This window comes from Dromiciops gliroides, chromosome 4, assembly GCF_019393635.1.
Source record: "Dromiciops gliroides isolate mDroGli1 chromosome 4, mDroGli1.pri, whole genome shotgun sequence".
Lineage (NCBI taxonomy): Eukaryota > Metazoa > Chordata > Mammalia > Microbiotheria > Microbiotheriidae > Dromiciops > Dromiciops gliroides.
Window position 1 is genome coordinate 488,242,983 of NC_057864.1, and position 21,123 is coordinate 488,264,105.

A 21,123-nucleotide genomic window follows, 5' to 3' on the forward strand; every position below is an offset into this window, starting at 1 on the left:
CAAGACCATAGACTCCTCCAAATCCTCAACACCATCTCTCCAGGGCCAGGGGGAAGAAAACAGGCCAGGTCCTTCCCTCCCTTGCCTTGTTCCATATCCCCCTTGGTTGTTCATTTGAACCATCTTGACCCACTGGTTCATGTCATGATTCTATTTCTTGGGGGCAGATAGATGCACCTGGTTTCCCCACACTCCTGACCTTGGAAAGGGAGGGGGGCAAAGGACAAATAGCCTGGCACTCACTGACTCACTCAGGTAACAGAAAGAGCACGGATAAAGGTGTGGGCTTGGGAAACAGTGAGGTAGGGAAGGGGTGCGAGGAGGAGGTGGTTACAGAGGCAGAGGGTTCACGTTGGATATACTGGGACATGGTGCATGGGGATGAGTGAGAGGGTGAACTCGGATTGTCTTTTTGCCTCTTTCTGTTCTCACTGCTTAGCACAGTGCTTGGAGCGTAGTAGGGGCTCAGTAAAGCTTATTGACTGACAATGGGCCCAGACATATTTGGGGGGATTCTGTAACTCTCTTAACTCATGACCCACACCCAGGAAATCTGAGACATCTCTGCACAGTACCTCTCCATATGAGGAGATCGATTCTGCCCTTGGAAGGACATGGGTCTCAAAGTTAATGAAGGAATGTTCAGAGATATAGAAGAAAATAAAACAGGACTCAATGAGAGCCATGCTCTGGTGAGTGGCCCTCCCACAAAGGAAATGAAGTCACTTAGAGCCATAAAGGGAAGGTCAGGAATTCCCAAGCTCAAACCTGGCCTTGTACACAGTCATTCCCATCTGGGTGACCCTGGGTGTCACTTAACCACCGTTTGCCTCAGTTTCCTCATCTGCAAACTGGGGATCACCATAGCCCCTCCTCTCAGGGTTGTTGTGAGGATCAAATGAGATCGTCATCAATGGCTAAGCACAGTGACAGGCACATAGTAGGCCCTTTCCAAATGTCAGCTATGATGATTATTCCCAGATGGCATTGCCAAACACAACCTGGTTACACTCTTACAACATTTAATTTCAATTGTCCTGTCGCCATTGTTCCTGCCGTTTACCCCTGTGATACAATGACCTCGTTTTGAGTTGGTTTTTCTCATTTTGCTTCAGTTCGTTGGAATCTTCTTGTGCTTCTTGGCATTCATCCTAGTCGTGCCTTACAGGCCAGAAATATTCCATGACGTTCCATTGCAAGATCTGTCCGTTCCCCATTTGTTTCCATTAATCTACTACCACAGAAAGCACTCTTGTTGCCAATCTATTGGTGCAGATGAGGCCTTCCTTGTGTCAATGACTTCCTTGGCATATACTCAGTGCTGAATCTCTGGGCTACAGATTATAGATACTTTAGTCACTTCACATAATTCCAAATTGCTTCCCAGAAAGACTGGACCAAGCCACCGACGGTTGCCTCTGGAGGCAAGGGTCAGTTTGGGGAGTCATTCAGCGTTAGGGCTGGAAAGGGTGATACCTTGTATATTTCCATAAAGCCGCAGACAAGACATTTTGGTTTTCTGGGAGCTGAAAGGTTCTCTTTCTACACCCATCTGCTGCACAGAAACTTCTTGAAGCCCCAAACCATCCTTTTCAAATTCCTGCTGAGGCCTCCCAGGACCAACAAAGACATTCTTTCCAGTAATTAATGACACTTGCTTGTTATAGAGACAAGCATGAAGTCCTTGGTCTTCCCAATATGGTGGTTATTTTGCACTGTTGCTTTCCAAGAAGAGATGGAAGAAAAACTAGAGTCAAACGAGGCTTCACATCCAAAGTCAGGGATGGGAGCCTGTGGTCTTATTGCTGCTTGAGTCTGGATGTCGAGGTCAGACTTCTTGCTGTCTTGTCTTAGACTGAACTGGCACTAACAGCCCACTCGAGGATTAATTCATTCTAAGCCAGGGATGTGTAGATTCCTTTCTGCAAATGGGCTATGCTGAGTTTATTAGGTTCCTGAGAGGAGGGAGAAGGTGAGAGTACGGGAGAGCTTACTTCCCCTCCTGCATTATAGGGTGTCAAGGAGTGAAGCTGAGGTAGCCCATAAATTCTCAGTCAAGGAGATAAGGGAGGGCATGTGCAGAGTGGGCAGCTGGGGAAGGGACTTCAAATGGCTCTCAGGAGGAAGGTGATAGTCAAGATGTGAATAAAGGCATTGCCATTTGGCAGGAAAGGCCCACAGGAAGCTGTCTGGGAGAGGAAGAAGAGGGGAGGGAGAAAGGAGAAGAGGGAGAGAAGATGGGGAGAGGAGAGAGATGTGGCCATGACAGCTCATGTTGATCTACTCTTGTGGGGATTCTTATGTCACCATAGCAGCCCACTCTGTGGCACGACCCTGTGGGACACCTGCCTATCATGGGGTGGGGGTGCCAAGTCATTTTGTTCCTTCTTTTTTCCTTGGCCATTCTGTCCCATTGGCTCTGACGGCAGGTTCCTGCCTGGGCTGGCAAGAGTCAGCATGAGACGACACATCTGGTCGAGCTGCACAATCAGCCTTGGCTGTAACCTACAGTCCTCCTGGGCTTTGAGATCGAATGGAACCCTTAGGTTCTATTACAAATAACGGCAGAGACGCCAATAGCTCTGTGACCTCACCTTCCTTCTCATCTGTACTGTAAGCACCAGGGGTCCTGGTCAGTAACATGAAGTGGCCTTCCCCACCTTCCACTGCCCATCTTTATTCGATGATCTTGGGGCTGAAATCCAGTACAGCATCGAACAGAGACAGGCGCGAGCTCCTCTTGCCCGGAGCTGGGAGCAAGTCAGGGAGGGGTTCTCTGCGGAGGCCGAGGGTCTAGATGACACTATGCCTGCCCAATTAAGACCCAGACATTGCACTCCCCCTTCGATGGCCTTCATGGCCAAGCAACATTTAAAAAACCAAAATGGTCTAGCTACCCGTGAGGAAAACTAGGTAGAAGAAAGCATCCAGTCCAGGTATCCTTGACCCAAGCCAAGGCCTCTCTGCATCCCCCGCCCCCCCATCCCCCAAGCTGCCTCTGAGAAACACCCAGGTGGCATCTTATGAACAGACCATTGTCAGAGCTCCTCAGGAGCCTTCCAAGGACCGCTAGAATGTAAAGCCTCTTCAGACGATAACTGACATCATGTTCCAAAGTCTACACTGTTTACCCAAACTTCTGTGAGCCTCACATGACTCTGTGAGCTCAGGTAGGAGCCTGAGGTTTTAGGAAGGGTCAATGACCTTCCGAGTCGTGTAGCCGGAGTCAGGGCAGGATTCAAACTCTGCTCACCAAAGGTGGCTTCCTTGAGCCCCTCGACTGAATGTGCATTTTGGCCTCCTCTGGGCTGCACTTACCACCCACTTGGGCTACCAATGTCTACATCTCATTTCTTGGTCTCTGGTTCCTTGGCCCCGACTCAGCCCCGAGTCCAGTGGAAAACCCTGAAAACCTTCAGGATCAACCTGACCCAAGTGTTCCAGGTGAGGACAAATGTACAAGAGCCACAGAATGAAGTCCACGCGCTGGGTCTGCTGGGTCTGGAGTCAGGAAGGCTCAAATTCTAATCCAATCTCAGACACTTAACAAATTGTGTGACCCTGGGCAAGTCACTCCTGTCTGCCTCACTTCACTCCTTGGTAAGATAGAGATGATGACAGCACCTCCCCCCCCCCCCAGAGTTGTTGGAAGATCAAAGGAGATAACTGTAAAGTGCTTAGAACAGGGCCTAGCACACAGTGCATATTTTAAGTGTACACATATACAAACGTGAGCTATTATTATTGTTTGTACCATTTTACAAGGTCATCCACCGCCAATTTAAAAGACATTTAAAAAGCATTTTCTCACCCAATTTAAAAGACATTTAAAAAGCATTTTCTCACCCATGACAACTAATTCCTGTTTGATGAGTCCTTTTCATTAAAAGGAACAATTATTTAAAAAAGATCAAGCCCATGGCAGATGTAACCAGGCACCTTTTCTAAAACCTGAGGGCATTTTGGAAAATACCCTAGGCTTCTGGAAAACCAACCAACCCTTCCCACAGAACCAACTTCACAAACCCAAGATACTCCCCATGGTCAGATCCTGTCCGATCTCATCCTCCTCCTACTTGACTTCTTGGGTTATAGGAGATGCCAAATGGAAATGTCATTTGGAGTGACAGCTCTGATCACTCTTCAAAAACCAAGATATACATACAGAGAGGCTTAGTGTAAACACATTTAATGTCACTGAAATTACATTTCCTTCAACACTTAGAAAAAGCGCCATGACTTCAATGGGTTCAAATAAATATCCTATGTGATTAATTGTCACACATGTTTAATTGACTTTTAAAATAACAGTGCACAATTTCAGGACCCTTTGAAAAACAACGAATGTTTTCCAAAAATGTACAGTAGTACAGTGCGCTGAAGGAAATCTTACTACAAATATCAGAATCTACCAGTCTCACAAATGAAGGAAACCACCCGATAAAAAGCACTTATTAAACGACATTTACCACCATGAAAAGGTGAAAGAAATGCAGGACTCGGTCAATCGCCATGAATTTGTGAAATTCTATTTCTGAACAGAATCATGATAGTGATCCAAGCTACCTCCTTCTAAACGGGGAACCAACTTTAAACTCCAGAATTTCGAGAGCGTCGTTCTCAGAGATCAACAACACGGCCTAGATTTCCTTGTAATCTACTATCTAATTTCTTTCGTAAGCAAGTTTTCATCAACCGGCCAATGCAGCAAAGACAGGCCTGTCCTTCCCTCTAGACCCAGCACCCGATATCCTCGGCAACAAGAGGACGGCCTAAAAGCAAGGCCCCAAATGCCAAAGCCCTTATCCAAAAGAGGGAGGGGCAGAGGCATGGGATACGCTTCTTGTTCAGGAGGGTATATGCTAGGAGGAAGTGGCATCCCACCACCTGGGGAACAACTTTTGGACTCATCACTTCCCTTCTCTGGGTGAACCAGGCCCCTCAGACATTCTCCCCACTTTGAGAAGTCTGTCCTCTTTTCCTTGCTCCCTTCATAGCCTCTGTCCTCTCTCTTGGCATGCTCCCGACTGTCAGCAGAGGGTACACTGGAACATCAGCAGAGAAGAGCTACGTTTTGCCGAGCCAGTTTGCTAATAAGGAGATAACTGTCTTTGCCAACCTACTATATTTAAAAACCACTGATGGAGACAGGTATGTTTCCCCATCAGGAATCACTACAGAATAAGACATAATACTGTTGTACTCCAGATTAATAAATATTATGGGACTAAGAAGCCGTTCAATGGGGAATTCAGCACAATGTTTAAGGATCAAAATTATGTATCTAACATATGCATTTTATCCCATGTTCTAATAAAGAATGGCAGGGTGCTTCATCCAACAGAACACAAAGAAAATGTTGCTTTTCTGGATTGGTCAGTACACAGGATTCCCAAGTTTGATCTCGAACAGAAAAGAGGATGCATCAGTTTTCAAGAAAAGCCACATAGTCGGTCAGTCTGGCTAACTGTTGTTCGTTGGGGATCGGTGGAACTGGAGCAGGCTCTGTTTACAAAAACAACAAGAGACATAAACACAACCGAAAGGGCAACAAGACAGGCAGTCACACTCTCAGCCCCCCTCCCTTGACCTCAAGAGAGACGATTTCTTTGAGCAGGGATCTGCTTGTTTCATGGTCACTGGGAAGCTTTTGAGGGTCAGGTCAAAAACCTAAGGATAACCAAACCCACTATTTCCTGATGGTGACTTAGTGAATAGTAAATATGAAAAGGTTTGGGTTGTTTGGTTTCAAAATATAATTCGCTTTTAATTTGTCTTTTGCTAAACAGGGAAACATCCCAAAGACAAAACACTGTAGTTAAAATGGAAGGACAGCTCCCTGGTCACTCCCAGGCAAGCCCTGAACGTGCCCCAACCACCCTTTCCTGAGGCCTGAGGTCTTTTCCCCTCACGGAGCGGTCTTAGGGGCCAGGGCAGAGGAAAGCACACCCTCAATTTCTCTAACTCCCACGCAAACAGGAGGATGGCAAACGAGGGATCGGAGCAAGGACCCTGGAGGTGACCCTGGAGCCCCATGACCACTGTGCATCCTCACCAGCCTAACCCAGTGCCGTGTCAAAGGTCACAGTCTTCTTTAACAATTGGTCACTTCTCCGTCGGGGTGGCTCCCGGTCCCTACAGTGACCTTGTTACGCTCCCATGTAAGAACAGAGGGATTATCTAAGAAAACAACCTTCATCTGCCCTAACTTGGGACCCTGCGGTCATGAAGGGCAAGCCGCCCCAACCAGGAATGAGGAACCCGGGCTAGCTAACAGCAACAGGGAGTGCGGTAATGGCCATAATATTTAATGATGAAAACAAAAGGCTAATATTGAGTCTGTCTTTTTCTATCTCAGCCTATAGTAACATATGGGGCAGCTAGCAGTGGATAGAGCACTGGGCTTGGCATCAGGAAGACCTGAGTTCAAATACAGCCACACTGGCTATATGACCCTAGGCAAGTCACTTAACCCTGTTTCCCTCAATTTCTTCATCTGTAAAATGAGCCAGAGAAGGAAATGGCAAACTGCTCCAGTATCTTTGCCAAGAAAACCCCAAGTGGGGTTATCAAGAGTCAGACAAGACTGAAAACAACTGAACAACAAAAACCATAGAATCCAAGAAAATGCATTTAAAAAACCCCCAATGGTAATGTTTCTCGAGCATATGATAATAAATCCATGAGAACTACAAACCTGCTAAAGGAATAAATCTGTTAAAGGAGACATCCAGGGAACCTGCAGGTAAGAAAAATCAAAATAATCGTTACAATATTTTTCATACAAATGTCATGAACACATAAAAAAAGAATTATGTTTTTTCAACTGATCAGTAAGTTCCTAATGAATACCCACTACAGGTATAGTAACCGGCCCGTCAGAAGAGGCACGGATATCCCGGGCTCTGGGAGGGGCTCGAAGGGGCCTCAAGCCAGGACACTGTGTTTCTGCAGTCTTGGGTCCCAGGAGCCTTTTGGGCCATCACAAGTACCCAGATGACTCCAGCTGAGTTCAGTCCGATCACGCACCAGATCTTTCTCAGCTGTAGCACACCTAGGTAAGTCTTCACCATCTTGTCAAGCCAAGGGGTGACTTCACAACCAATTTGTAAAGTTGACATTTTGAACCAAAGGGCAAGACTTTAAATTTCTTATTACTCCATTTGGCTCAATGTTTTAGCCCAGCAACCTCTTTTTGGAGCCTGTCATCCCACATGTGAATATTCCCAGCCATCTTTGTGTCATTTGCACATTCAATAAGCATGCCATCAACACTTTTCTCTAGGTTATTGATGGAAATGTTAGACAGCCCAGGACCATAGGACCCTCGCTGAGGTCTCCTTCCAAGGTGACTGATTCATCAATGACCCCTCAGCGACATAAGTGCAGAGTACTGTTGCTGTCTCATCCTAACGTTTGTCTCAACTTTGCGCACTCTTGTTAGTCTCCCTCACATTTACTGAAAAAAGCCTTTTCACTCAGAGTTTAAAGGCCCTTTATTTAAGATACAAAGTGGAATTCACATTGACTTCAAACTAGAGAAAGTACCAGCTAAGTATCTGCTATCTGAGGCTCCCCCTCTCCTCCAGCTCAACCCCACCATGGGCAGCACTATCTCTTGGGCTGTAAACATCTTGTGCAGAGATATGAGCTGCTTTTGTTCGTCACAAGAGGTTAACACCAATGCTCCAAAGCTGCTTTCTCTCTGATAGAAGTTGGCTCTTCCACTTGCCCTACACTCTTCCTGGGGTGTGGAAGGGATGGTGCAAGTTCTCTTTTCTCCTACCACAACCGTTCAGAGCCTAAGCTCTGGCAAAACCTACCCAAGCTGGGAAAGCTGACTCTGGGGTCTCTTCAGTCAACCAGCCAAGGATGGGACAAATTTCCCTCCCCCGGTTTCTTATTGAGCACTGGGAGGGTGTGCACTGTGCAGTGTCCTCAGCCCCAGGCAGTGACAGGCCTCTGGAAGTCCTGCAGCAATGACCTGGGACAGCATTTCTGTTCCAAGAACATCAGCCTGTGCAGTCCCCATGAAGTCAGACACACAGAGCCACACCTGGGAGTTGTACTTTGCTCCTATACTCCAACACCCTCAGGCAACTCTCTGGGCCCCCAGGGGCAGAACACTTGTTCTTCCTCCATCCTTAGCCTCCCAACACGGGGGAATCCAACCCACTTCTTCATGGAGACGAGGGGTGACTGAAAAAGTGACTAAGGCTCTAGGCGTTACAGTTCCTGACCCTGGGCTGTGCCAGTTTTTAAACCATGACTTGAATCACGTCCATTTTGTGAGCCGAGCCTCTGAGAAATCAATGGATTGTAAATGGAGGCCAAGGCTGGCCCGTGGAGCAACAGCGCCACCTACCGGGCTTCTTGGGCATCACCATCCTTGTGGTGGAGTCGGCTTGCCATCCTTGCTCTAAGACACCTAGGAAAAATCAGGACAGTAAGAGCTGGAACCCCTGCCCCTCATTCTAACACGGCAGAGACCGGGCCGAGGCTAAGGGAGAGGCTCCATCCCCCCCGCCAGGAAGGGGCAAGCCCAGCTGCTGCTCCAGTGTGATCTGCACGCAGGACCCAGGCCTCAAATGCACAACTTCAGCCAATGGACTCTGTTCTCTGATTCCACCCTCAGCCCTCAACAACACTGAGCCCTGAAACATGGGCACAATTCTGCGATTCTCTGCAACTCCATCTTATTTTGTTAGAGGTGCTTTTCAGGAGAATATACACTACAGAAGAGACCTGGCCCTGCTCAAACACTTCTTTTGTAAAAATAACAGTATTTACATAGTGGTTTATAAATTATCTCATTTCATCCTCACAACCCCTCTCAGGCACATGATTTATTATCCTCATTTTATGGATGAGAAAACTGATGACCCTTGCAAGGTCACCCAAACAGCAAGTATTTGAAGCAGGACTGGAACTCTGGGCTTCTTGCTTCCAAGGTCACCTCTCTGGCTCTGATGAAAAACTTATCTTTTGACCTATCACTGAGAATAATTATTTTTTCTACAGGGTAGAAAGCAAAATAATGAAAATGGGTTAAATATATAAGTAAAATCATAAAAAACCAGAATACATGCTAAGGGCAATAACATTTCAACATTCTTATCAAAATTAAGATGGATCACACGCGTGTATCAAATTTTGAAAAGGAAACATGTGAGAGCAAAATGATTCCATTTCATTAATTTACATTGCTATTTTTATTTTATTTTTTTTATTTTTTGGGGGGCAATGGGGGTTAAGTGACTTGCCCAGGGTCACACAGCTAGTAAGTGTCATGTGTCTGAGGCCAGATTTGAATTCAGGTACTCCTGGATCCAGGGCCGGTGCTTTATCCACTGTGCCACCTAGCCGCCCCCCACATTGCTATTTTTAAACAGCAAGGGTGACACGATTTTAAATTGTAAGCACTAAAATGAATGGGTTTTTTGGGGAAAAAAAGTGGGTTCTTGGGTTTTAGTGACTCCATCTCCAGAAATAAAGCGGCCGTGCTGCATGTGGGGAGGGTTCCCTTACAATTTGGGCCTTCCCAAGCCTCTGGGCAAGAGGCCCACAATGCTGCAAGATGCTGAGAAGGCTCTAGAGGGTGGCTCGTCTCAATGGGGATAAAAAAGGACATGCCCTTGGAAGGAGGAAGAGGAAGCTGGCAAAGTCCTAGCAAGAAGGCTGGTGTAAAAGTCCAGGAGCCCATGACTCGGGTAAGACAGAACTGTGGGAGCTGACAAGGGAGAAGACAAGTCTCTTTTCCCCTAGAAGGGAAGCCCCCATGGGTTGGCCTTTGAGACAGTTTTAACTGTCCCCGTGAAAGGCAGAAAAGCCTAACGATGTGGTTTTCCAAACCTGAATTCCCAACTCCCAGACCCCCTTTAGGTTTTCCTGCTCTAGGGGCCCCAATAACCCAAAGACAGGGAGACAAGGTACCTTTCACTGCTTCTTCTACAGGAAGTCCAACAAAGGCAGCAAAATCATCAGCGATAATCGAGGTATAAGCCTGAGAAACCAGTGCGAAGGCTCGTCGCCTGGTGGCATCTATTGAATGGAGAAGAAAGAGGATTCATCATCCCCTGAAGCACGGATGTCCTCCTACTTTTCCTGGCAAGACACAGAAACAATGCCAAGAGATCTCAAAGTACCCCTCCAGCCCCTCAAAAAGCTCTTTGTTCTTCTGGGTCTGTGGCACTATGTGCTTGTGTGCTAGGTGTAAATGTCATACCTCTCTTGAAGATTTATTAATATGGAAAGAAAAAAGTATTTTACACAAAGACCCATGTGGACAATTTAAGATTAACTGTGCTACAATCCATTCGCTTAAAAGCCAGCCCTCGGGGCAGCTATGTGGCGCAGTGGTACACTTAACACTTACTAAGCTGTGTGACCCTGGGCAAGTCACTTAACTCCAATTGCCTCACTAAAAAAAAAAAAAAAAGCCAGCCCTCTCCCCATTTCCCCAGAGTCCAAGGAGCTGGAGCCTCCCAAGGCGCCACTCCGGGCCAGTCTGGACAATAAGGAGGATGGGAGGGTGGGTTTCTCAGTGGCCCCCTCACATACTCCAGCTGGGGGGTTCAGCACAAAAGAGGGCAATGCCCTGGTGAGAGGGAGTCAGCTCTGACACCACTTCATGGTGCGGGGGTGAGCCCTGGCTATGTCTACCAAGGACAAGCTGCCAGGTTGCTCCCTCCAACCCCCACTAATTTTTGTGGGGTTTTGAGGTGATTTTTTGGCAGGGCAATGAGGGTTAAGTGACTTGCCCAGGGACACACAGATAGTAAGTGTCAAGTGTCTGAGGCTGCATTTGAACTCCTGAACCCAGGGCTGGTGCTCTATCCACTGTGCCACCTAGCTGCCCCTTTGTGTTTTTTTTTAAAGTAATAAACACTTTTATTTATAGTTTTGAGTTTCAATTTTTATCCTTCCTTCCCCCACCTCCTCCCCCATTTTGGGGTCCAGGCCCATGATTTTATGGGTGTAGAGGGAACTCCTCTGCCAATGCTCGGCCCCTCACTTTCTCCCAGAGACCTGGAAAAATGAGTGCCATTGAAAGCAACAGAAAAAGAACAGTTTGGGCAAGAGAATTGGCTAGAGCTTTGTTTGAGACCCTTGGTGCCTGAGGAGTCAGCAGGACCCCCAGGGGAGATGCTCCAGGAGTGGCCAGAAGCACATGACTTGAGTTCAGGGAAGAAGTTGAGGCAGGGGAGTCTCTTTACAGAGAAAATAAATGAGCCAAGGCAGGGGGAGGGGGAGAGAGGGAGACTGTCAAAGAAAGGGAAGAGAGGGGGCTGAATCCCTGGGGTGCCCACTTTTGGAGGGCAGGATAGTCTACTGCCCAAGCTGCCCCCAAAGGAACTGAGGATCTAAGCTGCAAATGACAGCTGGCAACCACATGACAGGAAAGCAGATGCTGGCACAGAACAGTCCCGCCACGGCCAATGACACCTCAGACTCACTGGCCATGAGGGCAGGCATGACGGAAAAGATCATGTGACTACTGGGGCTAATGTCAGACGGCCACCTTCTTTCTGATCCAGTCAATGTGATGCTCTGGCCTCAGCCAGCTGTATGACTTGGGTAGATCATTTCAGCCTGCACGTAGCACCTTAGGAGCATGCACCAGGCTGGCTCAGCGGGCAAAATGGCCCCTGTTCCAACACAGATTGAGAAGTCTCGAGTTCTTTGATAATTCCTTGGTCCCCACTGTCTGTGCAGTGCCACGTTTCTAAAACTGATTCTCTTACAGTAAAAAACAAAACAGAAAGACTTCAAGAAGATTTCAATCCAAGTGCTGTGAGAGGGCAAACAGAGGCGTGGTCCTCAAGTCAGCTGCCTACGTGGTAAATGATCTCAAATTAACATGGTGGTGGCATGATCCGAGGTCTGGGGGCAGCTAGGTGGTGCAACTCACTTAACCCTCACTGCCCCACAAAACAAACAAAAAACTGGATTCTTCATTTTTGAAAAGACCAACCTTCCATTCCTATCACTGATCTCCCTAAAGCTTAAAAAATGTGTGTGTGTGTGGGGGGGGGGGCAGCTAGGTGGCACAGTGGATAGAGTACCAACCCTGGAGTCAGGAGGACCTGAGTTCAAATCCGGCCTCAGACAATGAACACTTACTAGCTGTGTGACCCTGGGCAAGTCACCTAACTCCAATTGCCTCACCAAAAATAAACAAAATTAAATAAATAAATAAATTTAAAGGGGGGGGGCAGCTCGGTGGTGCAGTGGATAGAGTACCAGTCTTGGAGTCAGGACCTGGGTTCAAATCTGGCCTCAGATACTTACTTACTAGCTGTATGACCCCGGGAAAGTCACTTAACCCCAATTGCCTCACCAAAAATAAATGAATGAATCGAATGAATGAATAAATAAATAAATTGGGGGGGGGGAAGGGGCAGTTACACGAATGGGATTCTTCGGCCCAAATGGGGCCATACCTCTGAGTGCTTCCATGATGGGCTGGACAGTCTCCGACCACTGATGGGAGCTGATGGTTGTGTAGATTCCTGGGAAATCTCTCTGCCAGATTCTCTGGCCTACCGACCAGATGCCCCCCAGTTCAGAATTTGCCTGTGACAAACAGAGAAGCCTTCAGCACACTTGCTGTCTCCGCCTCACCCAGCTCCCGGTGCCCCGGCTTCAGGAAGAACATGGAAAACGCTATCCAGTGAACCAGGGGGAGAGCGTGGCTGCCTCAACCTTATGTGCTCACACAGTGCTGCCCACCAGGGGCCTGTGGGACCCCTGCGGGCCATGTGGCAACTTAGTTTTCAACTCTTCTGTATTTTTATTGACTGAGTTAGATTCCCCAATGATGCCACTTTTGGGAGTGCTGTGACCACATGTGTGTCTGTGTGTGTGGGCCTGTGGGCCTCCTGCCTGACCCCTTGTTTGTGCTGGAACCTTTTCTAGCTTGAAGGATCTGAAATCTAAACCAGATCGGTGCTCAAATGTACTGTTGCTTTAGTCCAAGTTTTTCAAAGCTAAAGATTAATGTATAAACACAAAACAGCCTCCTAGAAAACCAAAGAAGCCACCGGCTCCATCTCAAGATAGAGCCTGGGGAGAAAAACCTACGTGAGAGACACCGAGCATTTACTGCATTGACATCACAGGGAAAAAGGAATTTTCTAATATCAAATGTACTTTGTCACAGCAGACCCCAGACTCTTAAGGGCTCTAAACTCAGAATCTTGGTCATCAGAATTACTGAGCAGAGCATGCTGCCTTCTGCCAAGCCATTCCATCAAACCCTCTGTAAAACTTCAAAGGCTTCTCGATGCCATCGATGTGGAGGCCCCCCGCCCCCAGCCTACTGAACCTGGGGCTCCCACCACCCCCAGCCTGCTGAACCTGGGGCCTGCACCCTCCCATTCCTCTTCCCACGTGGATATCCTGGAGATGAGCTGTGTCTCTAATCCAAGCCTTTCTAGCTTCTGGGGAGAACACCACCGGTCAGGAGCATTTTAAGAGATGCGTAGAAGTGCTCCTAATGTCTGGGGTGCGAGGGCCGGCCCGTTAGGCCCCTGCCAAGTCTGGGGTTGTTGGGCGGGCCCTGCCTGAGCTGCCTCACACTCTGCTGACATCACCCAGGGGAATCGGCCTGTGCTCAGGGCAGCTGAGAAGGGCACTTACTGAGAAACACAGTAAGTGGTTTAAAAAAAAGGTTCTGAGAGCCTGACCATCAGGGAACTGCCATGCACAAGCCTCTGTCTCATTTATTTGAGCTGGGGCTCATGACAGGACTGTTACGACAGGAAACACTGAAAACCACGCCAGGCCACTTGACCAGTGGCCGCTGCTGAACGAGAGTTTATTTCTTCTAACACGCACAGTGCGTACTGGAGGGGGGCAAGAAGGAACAAGCACTGACATCACACCTACTAGGTGCCAGGCACTGTATGAAGAACTGTGCAAATATTATGTCACTTGATCCTCACAATAACCCTGAAAGGGAGATTATCCCCATTCCACAATTGAGACAACTGAGGCAGCCGCCTCCATGGACCACTGATTCCCGCCCTGGACAAGTACCTCCCAAATGCTTCTCGTGCTCATGGGTTTTCACCGGTGGAATCTGGGAGTCTGATTGTAACCATGAAGGTTCCCCAAACCACTGAAGAGGAACACGGGACAAGACAGGGAAAAGAGAAAAAGGAGAGGAAGGGAAGGACCATCTGGCTAATCGAAGCAATTGCTCTTCTTATCACCCATAAAAATGGACTAGAACCACAGTAGCCTGACAGAGGAGTAAGACAGACATCACTTACCGACTTTATAGCAAGAGGAATTCTTTTCCAAAGATAGCGGGCATTATTCCTAATTTATATCCCCCCCAAAGGAAAAAAAAGCAGTTAAAATGTTTCATTAGGTTCAATATCCTCGTGCTACAGAAGGATTTAAAAACCCCCAACAACATTGAAATTCACCTTTGTAAGCTCTATCTACTTCTGCTCCAGAATTCACTTTGGCACGTGTGTACACATGCATGGGGGAGGTGGGAGAGAGGCAGCATCACAGTGCTAAAGATCATTCACCCTTTTTTATCAGGAGGAAAGTGCCCTGACCCTGGTGCTCAATGCAGACCAGGGCACCTGGAGAAGAGCTGCCCTCCCTCCCTCCCTGATCGGCTTGGGGTCCCCTCCACCAGGGCCCCAGGATGCTCCAGGCATGTGCCCGGTACACAGGTGCTGGGGCCTCCCAACGCTCCTCAATTTCCTCAGGGCTGCGTGGCAATCAAAGGCAGGCCTTGCCCTATGCCGAGGTGTCCTTCCCTCTTGGAACTCAGCAATACTCGGGAAAAGGCATTGCCAAAGTTTCTCAAAGAACAGTCTAAAGAAAACCTCAGCCCTTTTCAGGAGGTGCAGGTGCAGGCTGAGTCTAAAAATGGAACCTCTTATGTTATCATTTTCTTCTTAATCTATATCAGAACCTAACTGTAACCACAATGTGGATTTAATTTAACTTCAAACAGAGCTGTCTCTCATGAGAAAGAGGCGCTCCTTAAAAAGTTAGACACAGATCAACTTTAGAAGCAGAATCAGATTTCAAATACACGATGGGAACAATTTCATCTAATTTAATGACTCTGTGGTCCATGTGCAGTATATGCTTAGCACTGTGATCAAGAAGCCTAAGGTGTGACTCCACCCAAGAAAGTTAAAATGCCAATTAAAACACAGACAGAAGGGAGTAAACAGCACAGGACAACATGTGCTTGGGGGCCAACAGAAGCCAGGCCGTAAGTACTGGGGCCGGGGCGAGGATGGTTGAGAGTCCCATGGGGGTCTCTCTAATCTGGGAGGTCAGTGGCAGCAGAGGGGGAGCTAGAAGAGGACGAGACTATAACCAGAAGGTGACTGATGCACTGTGTGACCTGGGCTAAGTCCCTCCACCATCTTGTGCTCCATTTCTCTCTGGGCTTGGATTAGACCAGTGGTGTCAAACTCAAATGGCAAGGGATCCCTTTAGGCCACACAGGGACTTAGAAAACCACCAATTACCATTATCTATGTTGTGCTGCATTTTAATTTCTTTGATTAGACATTTCTCAATTACACTGTAATCTAGTTCACCTGTGCTATAAGCCTGACACCTCTGCATTAGAACCTCTAAGGCCCCTCTCTGCTCTTAATCCTATGATTCTCTGACTCTCTATGCCACCACCGGTCAGACTCACAGAAGATTTCTTATTAAAGAAATTTCTTATCAAATGCCTGCTCTGTGTGTGTGTGTGGGTGGGAGTGCGGGCTCAAGGACAAAAAGGACAACTGGCCCAGTCCTTGTGGAGCAAACATTATGGGGCCGGGGGCGGGGGGAGGTGGAGAAGGAAAAGAGACACAAATCGAGACACAAGGAGAGCTGACAAGCAGGGCCACAAGGCCGGGAGACCCCCAGAGGGAGGCTGGAAGGAGCCTGGAACCCCAAACAAGTGACCAGGAGGGATGCACACAACACAGGTTGTGTCTGTTTCAGTCAGTCCATTGTCAGGCCCTTCACGCTTCCCCTCAGTGTATTCCCGCTAGGATGGAAGGGAAATTGTCTCCGGGGGAGGATGAGCAGTAAATGGGCTATAGCCGAATAAGATCAGTTTTGCCATCTTTGCTTTTGTAGATCTTAGGACCTAAAAAAGGACATACTGCAAAGTGGCAAAGATCACTTGGCTTAAAAACACAAAAGATTTTTCTAAAAAAGTAGCAAGACTTTCTGGAAAGCTCTTCAGATCTCAGCAACAGCTCGCCATGGAAACAGGCACTTACATGTCATTGTGCAGTAAGTACAGAGCCAGGAGCTGTCCGTAAACAGGGGGTGCAGCAACTCCTCCGGGAGCCTAGAAAACAACAGGTAAGACAGAGGCATCAATGGGCCTGGGTTCAAGTTCCACAACTGACACACACTGCATGATGGGGCACTGAGCCTCTAAGGGTTCTTGGGAACCTGCTTATTGAAGGAAAAGGTTCCAACCTGCCCTGGGAGAAGGAGTTTCTTCCTCTGGGAGTTCCCTTCACCAGAATGCTCTCTTTCCTATACTTTTACCAAAACTATCAACTGGCTGTTACTGGGGAAATGACGGTGTTTTCACCAAAATGTTAACTAATTCTGATATTCTAAAAAACAACAGAGTATTATCAAAAGGGTCTGTGAAGGCAAAGGATTCTACTTTTTTTTCCCCAAATACGACAACAATATGCAGGTGAATAACTAAATATGAAAAACAAAAAGGCATTTCTCCAAGGCGTGTTCTCTGCGCTCTTCGCTGCCTCTCTCTTGGGCCACTTTCCCACTTAATTAAGGACCTGTTTATGGAAGGAAGGTGGGCTCAGAGGCAGGGAGACCTGGACTGGGGTCCACTTCTGACAAAGGCTGCCCTTCTGACCCACTAAGATGAGGAGGTGCTGACCTGCCCTAGTGTGTGTGTGTGTGTGTGTGTGTGGGGGGGTCTACACCAGTGAATCCCAGTCCTGGGCAAGTCACTTCCTTCTGTCTCACTCAGCTTCCTGGTCTGTAAAAGGAGGGGCACAAGGAGCTGGCAATGACCTTCACAGTCTGATCTCCGGCCAGGCCAGACCCTGCCGGGGAGCCCCCATCGAGGCCACTCTCCGGAGGGACAGCAAGGCTGCCAAGGCCTGGGGTGGAGCCCCCTCTGCTCCTGGCTCCTCTCCCTCACGCCTCTCGCAGCCCCCAGTCAGTGCTGACCCCCCAGACGTGCAGGGGTCAGGGCCGCGTCTGGAGGGAACCGATAGAGGCCGGAGAGCCCAGAAGGGAGGCCCAGTGAGGATGGTGGGAGAGGGGAGGGGCCGGTGGATCTGGGCTGGGGGGAAGGAGGATGGGTGATGGAGGAGGAATGGGGGAGAAGGGGGTGATGGGGGGGTGGTGACTGGACTGTCAGGCCCAGGGGGCCCCCCTGCCCAGGCTCTGATGGGTCGTGGCTCCTTGTCACTGTCCTCCAGGGGAGCCCAGCAGGTGCTTAATAAATGCGCATTGTGCACGGCGCTCCCTGCAAGCAGCTCCTGATTCCCAGTGGGGCACACAGTAGGTGCTTGCTCCGCACGTGCGCCCCCTTTTTGCAGCCGCCCCCCCAGGCCCGGGATGCAGCACAGACACTGGGGAGGGGCCGCGGGGAATGGGGGGTGGGGGTCAGTTCTGCCCCTCCCCCTAGGCCAGACGGGAAGCATCTCTGGCCAAGTCGCTTCCCCTCCCAGAGCCTCAGTTTCCCCATCTGTAAAAGGGGGGGTGGATTTCTTGGCTCCCTCCCCCCGACGCTGGGACGAGTCCTGCGGCCCGGGGTCAGCGGCCTCCAGCGGCGTCGGTTCCGTAGCCCTGGTAACCGCGCCCCTCCCGCCGGATCCGTTGCCCCGTGAGCGCGCCCCCGTGAGCGCGCGCCCAGGCACGGAGCGGGCAGCGCGCCCCCGCGGCCGGGCCGGGCCAGTACCTCGAGCTCCTGGTTCTCGCACTGATCCAGCAGCTTCTTGAAGCTGAAGGCGGCGTTGTCCGCCATCACCGCCACGGGCATCTTCCCCGCCTGCGCTGGGCCTGGGCCTCCTCCTCTGCCGCCGCAGCCTCAGGCCGGGCCGGAAGCTCGCTGCCGGCCGCAGACCCCAGGCTTCCTCAGGCGGCGTCGCGCCGAGAATGACGCGCTCCCGGCGCCTGAGCCCTTGCCTGGCCACGCCCCCCGACGTCCGGCTCTTCCCCGCCTGCGCCGGCACACAACTTCCGCTACTCTCCGCGGGGCTCCGCCCCCCGGGCAGCGTGCGCCAGCCGCTCTGCCCAGAGGTCTCGATGCTCTGGAGGACTCATCTTCTGCCTTCCCTTGGCAGAACCTGAATCCCCGGATCCTGGATCCCGGATCCCTGCCCCCTCATCCCACCTCTACCCGTAGACCTGGGGGTTCAGCTAGTACAGATGGGGAAACTGAGGCTCAGAGAGGGAAGCCGACTCGCCCAAGGTCACACAGCTCATACATGCCTAGGGATTTAGAGCAGGGAAATGTAGTCCAACCCTCTAAAGTCCCCTCCAGCTCTATACTTAGAATCCTGAGATCCTCCCCCTATTACAGATGTAAGCCCCGCCCCACCCCTCCCCCTCAGGGGACTCTGAAGGGGAGGGAGCAGACTCAGGAAAGTGAGTTGTGATAGGGACCATCCTTACCCTCCGGGGCCTCATTTAGGATAGAATTGGGACTTTTGTCTGGGGGTGGGGTGGGGGGCTGGAGAGGGACTTTCATCATTGGACACCCCGGTGTTCTGTGACCACTAGAAATGATGAATTTCCCCTCCGCTTTCGCTGTGTGTCGTCAGTTTCCCAGTGTGTGTTTCCTTCCAGGTGGGAAGCATTTCTCTGAGAGAACTTTTGCGGAGTTGTTTTGGCAAGCTGAGGGTGATGGGGTGACCACGAATTGACCCCAGGTCCCTTCTGGGGGCAGCTACGTGTGGTCGGGGACATTCCAAGGGCTCCTCTAGGGTTTCCTTCAGAGACAGGAAGCTGGGTTTCTTTGTCTGGAATTTCTTTTCTTTATTGGCGTTGTGTTGGGGAGGGCTGTTTCTAGCCCCCTGAGAGCAGCAATCTTTGGTTAACTTGGTGAACCGCTCTTCCTATGATGAATCCATGACCCCCATTGGGAGGCTCTGGTGATTTTCACCTTTACCTATGGTGAAAACTCTCTAAGATTCGAGGTACGCTGACTGTTCCTGTAGTCCAGCCGCTGGGTGAGGCATTCATGGACCATTTTCGTGCCTCCCAGGGCCCTGACCACTCTTCTGGACATAGAGACATGGACATGGTTCAAAATATACCCTGGGGGCTAGGTGGCGCAGTGGTAAAGCACGGGCCCTGAATTGAGGAGTACCTGAGTTCAGATCCGGCCTTAGACACTTGACTCTTACTAGCTGTGTGACCCTGGGCAAGTCATTTAACCCTCATTGCCCTGCAAAAAAAAAAAATGTACCCTGGCCAATTTGCCCAGAGTAACCCATTTTTAAATAGATGGGAAGTGCAATGTACACCTGGTAGATGAATCCTGGGAGCTTGGATTTTGGTGATGCAGCCTCTGGAAGTGGCTGATGGTACAGTGTGAAGTGAGTTGTTTCAGTATGTCTGACTCCCTGTGACCTCATTTGGGGTTTTCTTGGCAGAAATACTGGGGTGGTTTGTCATTTCCTTCTGCAGCTCATTTTGCAGATGAGGGACTGAGGCAAACAGGGGCACACAGCTAGTAAGTGTTTGAGGTAGAATTTGAACACCGGTCCTTCTGACTCTAGGCCCAGCACTCTATCCACTTCACCACTTAGCTTCTCTATACTGGTCTGATTACGAGATGCTTTTTTGGTTGGCTGCTGAGATGGAACTGGGTTTGTATAGAAGGGACTCCAGTCGGGGCAGCTGAGCCCTTTTCCTCTGCCTGGCTGGTTCAAGTGAGGAAGGCATGCTGTAAACCTCTGTGTAGAAAGAGAGAAAGGTCTTAGACCAAAATGTGGCCAGGGAATAAAGGCCTCAGATGTTCTCTCCTGCTCTTAGGGGACTGAGGATCAGACTAGGCTGTGACCTTGTAAGCTCTGAAAGGTTACTGGTGAAAGCCACCAGATAGTTGGGAGCTAGAGTCCATACCAGATTTAGAGAGCCCAGTGAGGAGGGAAATTCCAAGTGACCTGCTGACCCAGCCTAACTGTGGGTTGAAAGCAGTCAAGAAGGCGGAACAGCTATTCATTCATCAGCAATACCACATTCCAGAGTGCACTTGATGGGGGCAAAAGCTTTGGGGTACTTGCTTTGAGATTAGGCCCATTCTCCCCAGGGATCAAAGGGGTCTAGGGGAAAGTGTGCCCCTGAATAGATAGAGGGGTGTAACGGTTTAAATACTAGCTAGACTGTCTAAAATATCTAATGAGTGGTCACCAATAAATTATAAGCTTTAGCAAGAGTTAGGCTTTTCAGCATTTATTAAGGAGAATAAGAATTTGGTAAAGAGAGAGAGAAAGGCCTAGATTCATCTATCTATTAAAGGGAGAGCACATTCCTAGCTCCCTTCTCTGCCGGAGTCCTCAGGAAAGCGACAAGTCAGAGTGCCAGCCTCCCCCTTCTTCCTCCCACAAGCAAACATCATTTCCTGATGCCAAAGAAAAGACGCATGGTCCTGCCCTCAGAGGGCCTCTCCTCATGTTGGAGCTTTCCTACAGTAAGTCTCCAGCGGGTGGCGTCATTCCAGTCGTTACAAGGGAAAATGCTCTTGTTATATCTTCTCAGAAAATGTCATTTTGTAAAAGCTAATTGATGCTGATTGGTTAAATGATAATCTGAGTATTAATCACTGAAGGACATTGGGGAGAATACACTGGCACGGGAACTCAAGCCAAGAGCACAAGAGAATAATGATCCCTACCTGGGGCAGATGCGGTCTTGTTTGGAGACCTGACTTGTTAGTGTGAGTGTGAGCTGGAGTCAGGACCTCTCACATCTTATAAGGTGATACAGAGGAGAAAATGATGACTGCGTGCCGAGGGGTGAACATGGTAACTGTAGTCCAACCCTTCCCATTTTGCAGAGGATGGAAATGAGGCCCAACTAGTACCACTGACCTCTCCTGACCCCTGGCACGAGATGCTTTCCCAATGCAATCTGCTG

The 21,123-nt window shown here is 49.4% G+C and overlaps 1 protein-coding gene across 1 annotated transcript; it reads right to left on the reverse strand.

Moving 5' to 3' along the window:
• Nucleotides 1-4,173: 4,173 nt before the first annotated feature.
• COPS8 (COP9 signalosome subunit 8) lies at nucleotides 4,174-18,161 on the reverse strand. The gene is made up of 8 exons (XM_044003878.1): nucleotides 17,939-18,161; nucleotides 16,266-16,336; nucleotides 14,277-14,325; nucleotides 12,444-12,576; nucleotides 9,934-10,041; nucleotides 8,366-8,428; nucleotides 6,698-6,739; nucleotides 4,174-5,505 (listed from the first exon to the last, which is right to left on the reverse strand). Exons 1-8 carry the CDS (start codon nucleotides 18,017-18,019, stop codon nucleotides 5,426-5,428), a joined length of 627 nt encoding a protein of 208 aa, XP_043859813.1. The 5' UTR covers nucleotides 18,020-18,161; the 3' UTR covers nucleotides 4,174-5,425.
• Between the last annotated feature and the right edge of the window lie 2,962 nt (nucleotides 18,162-21,123).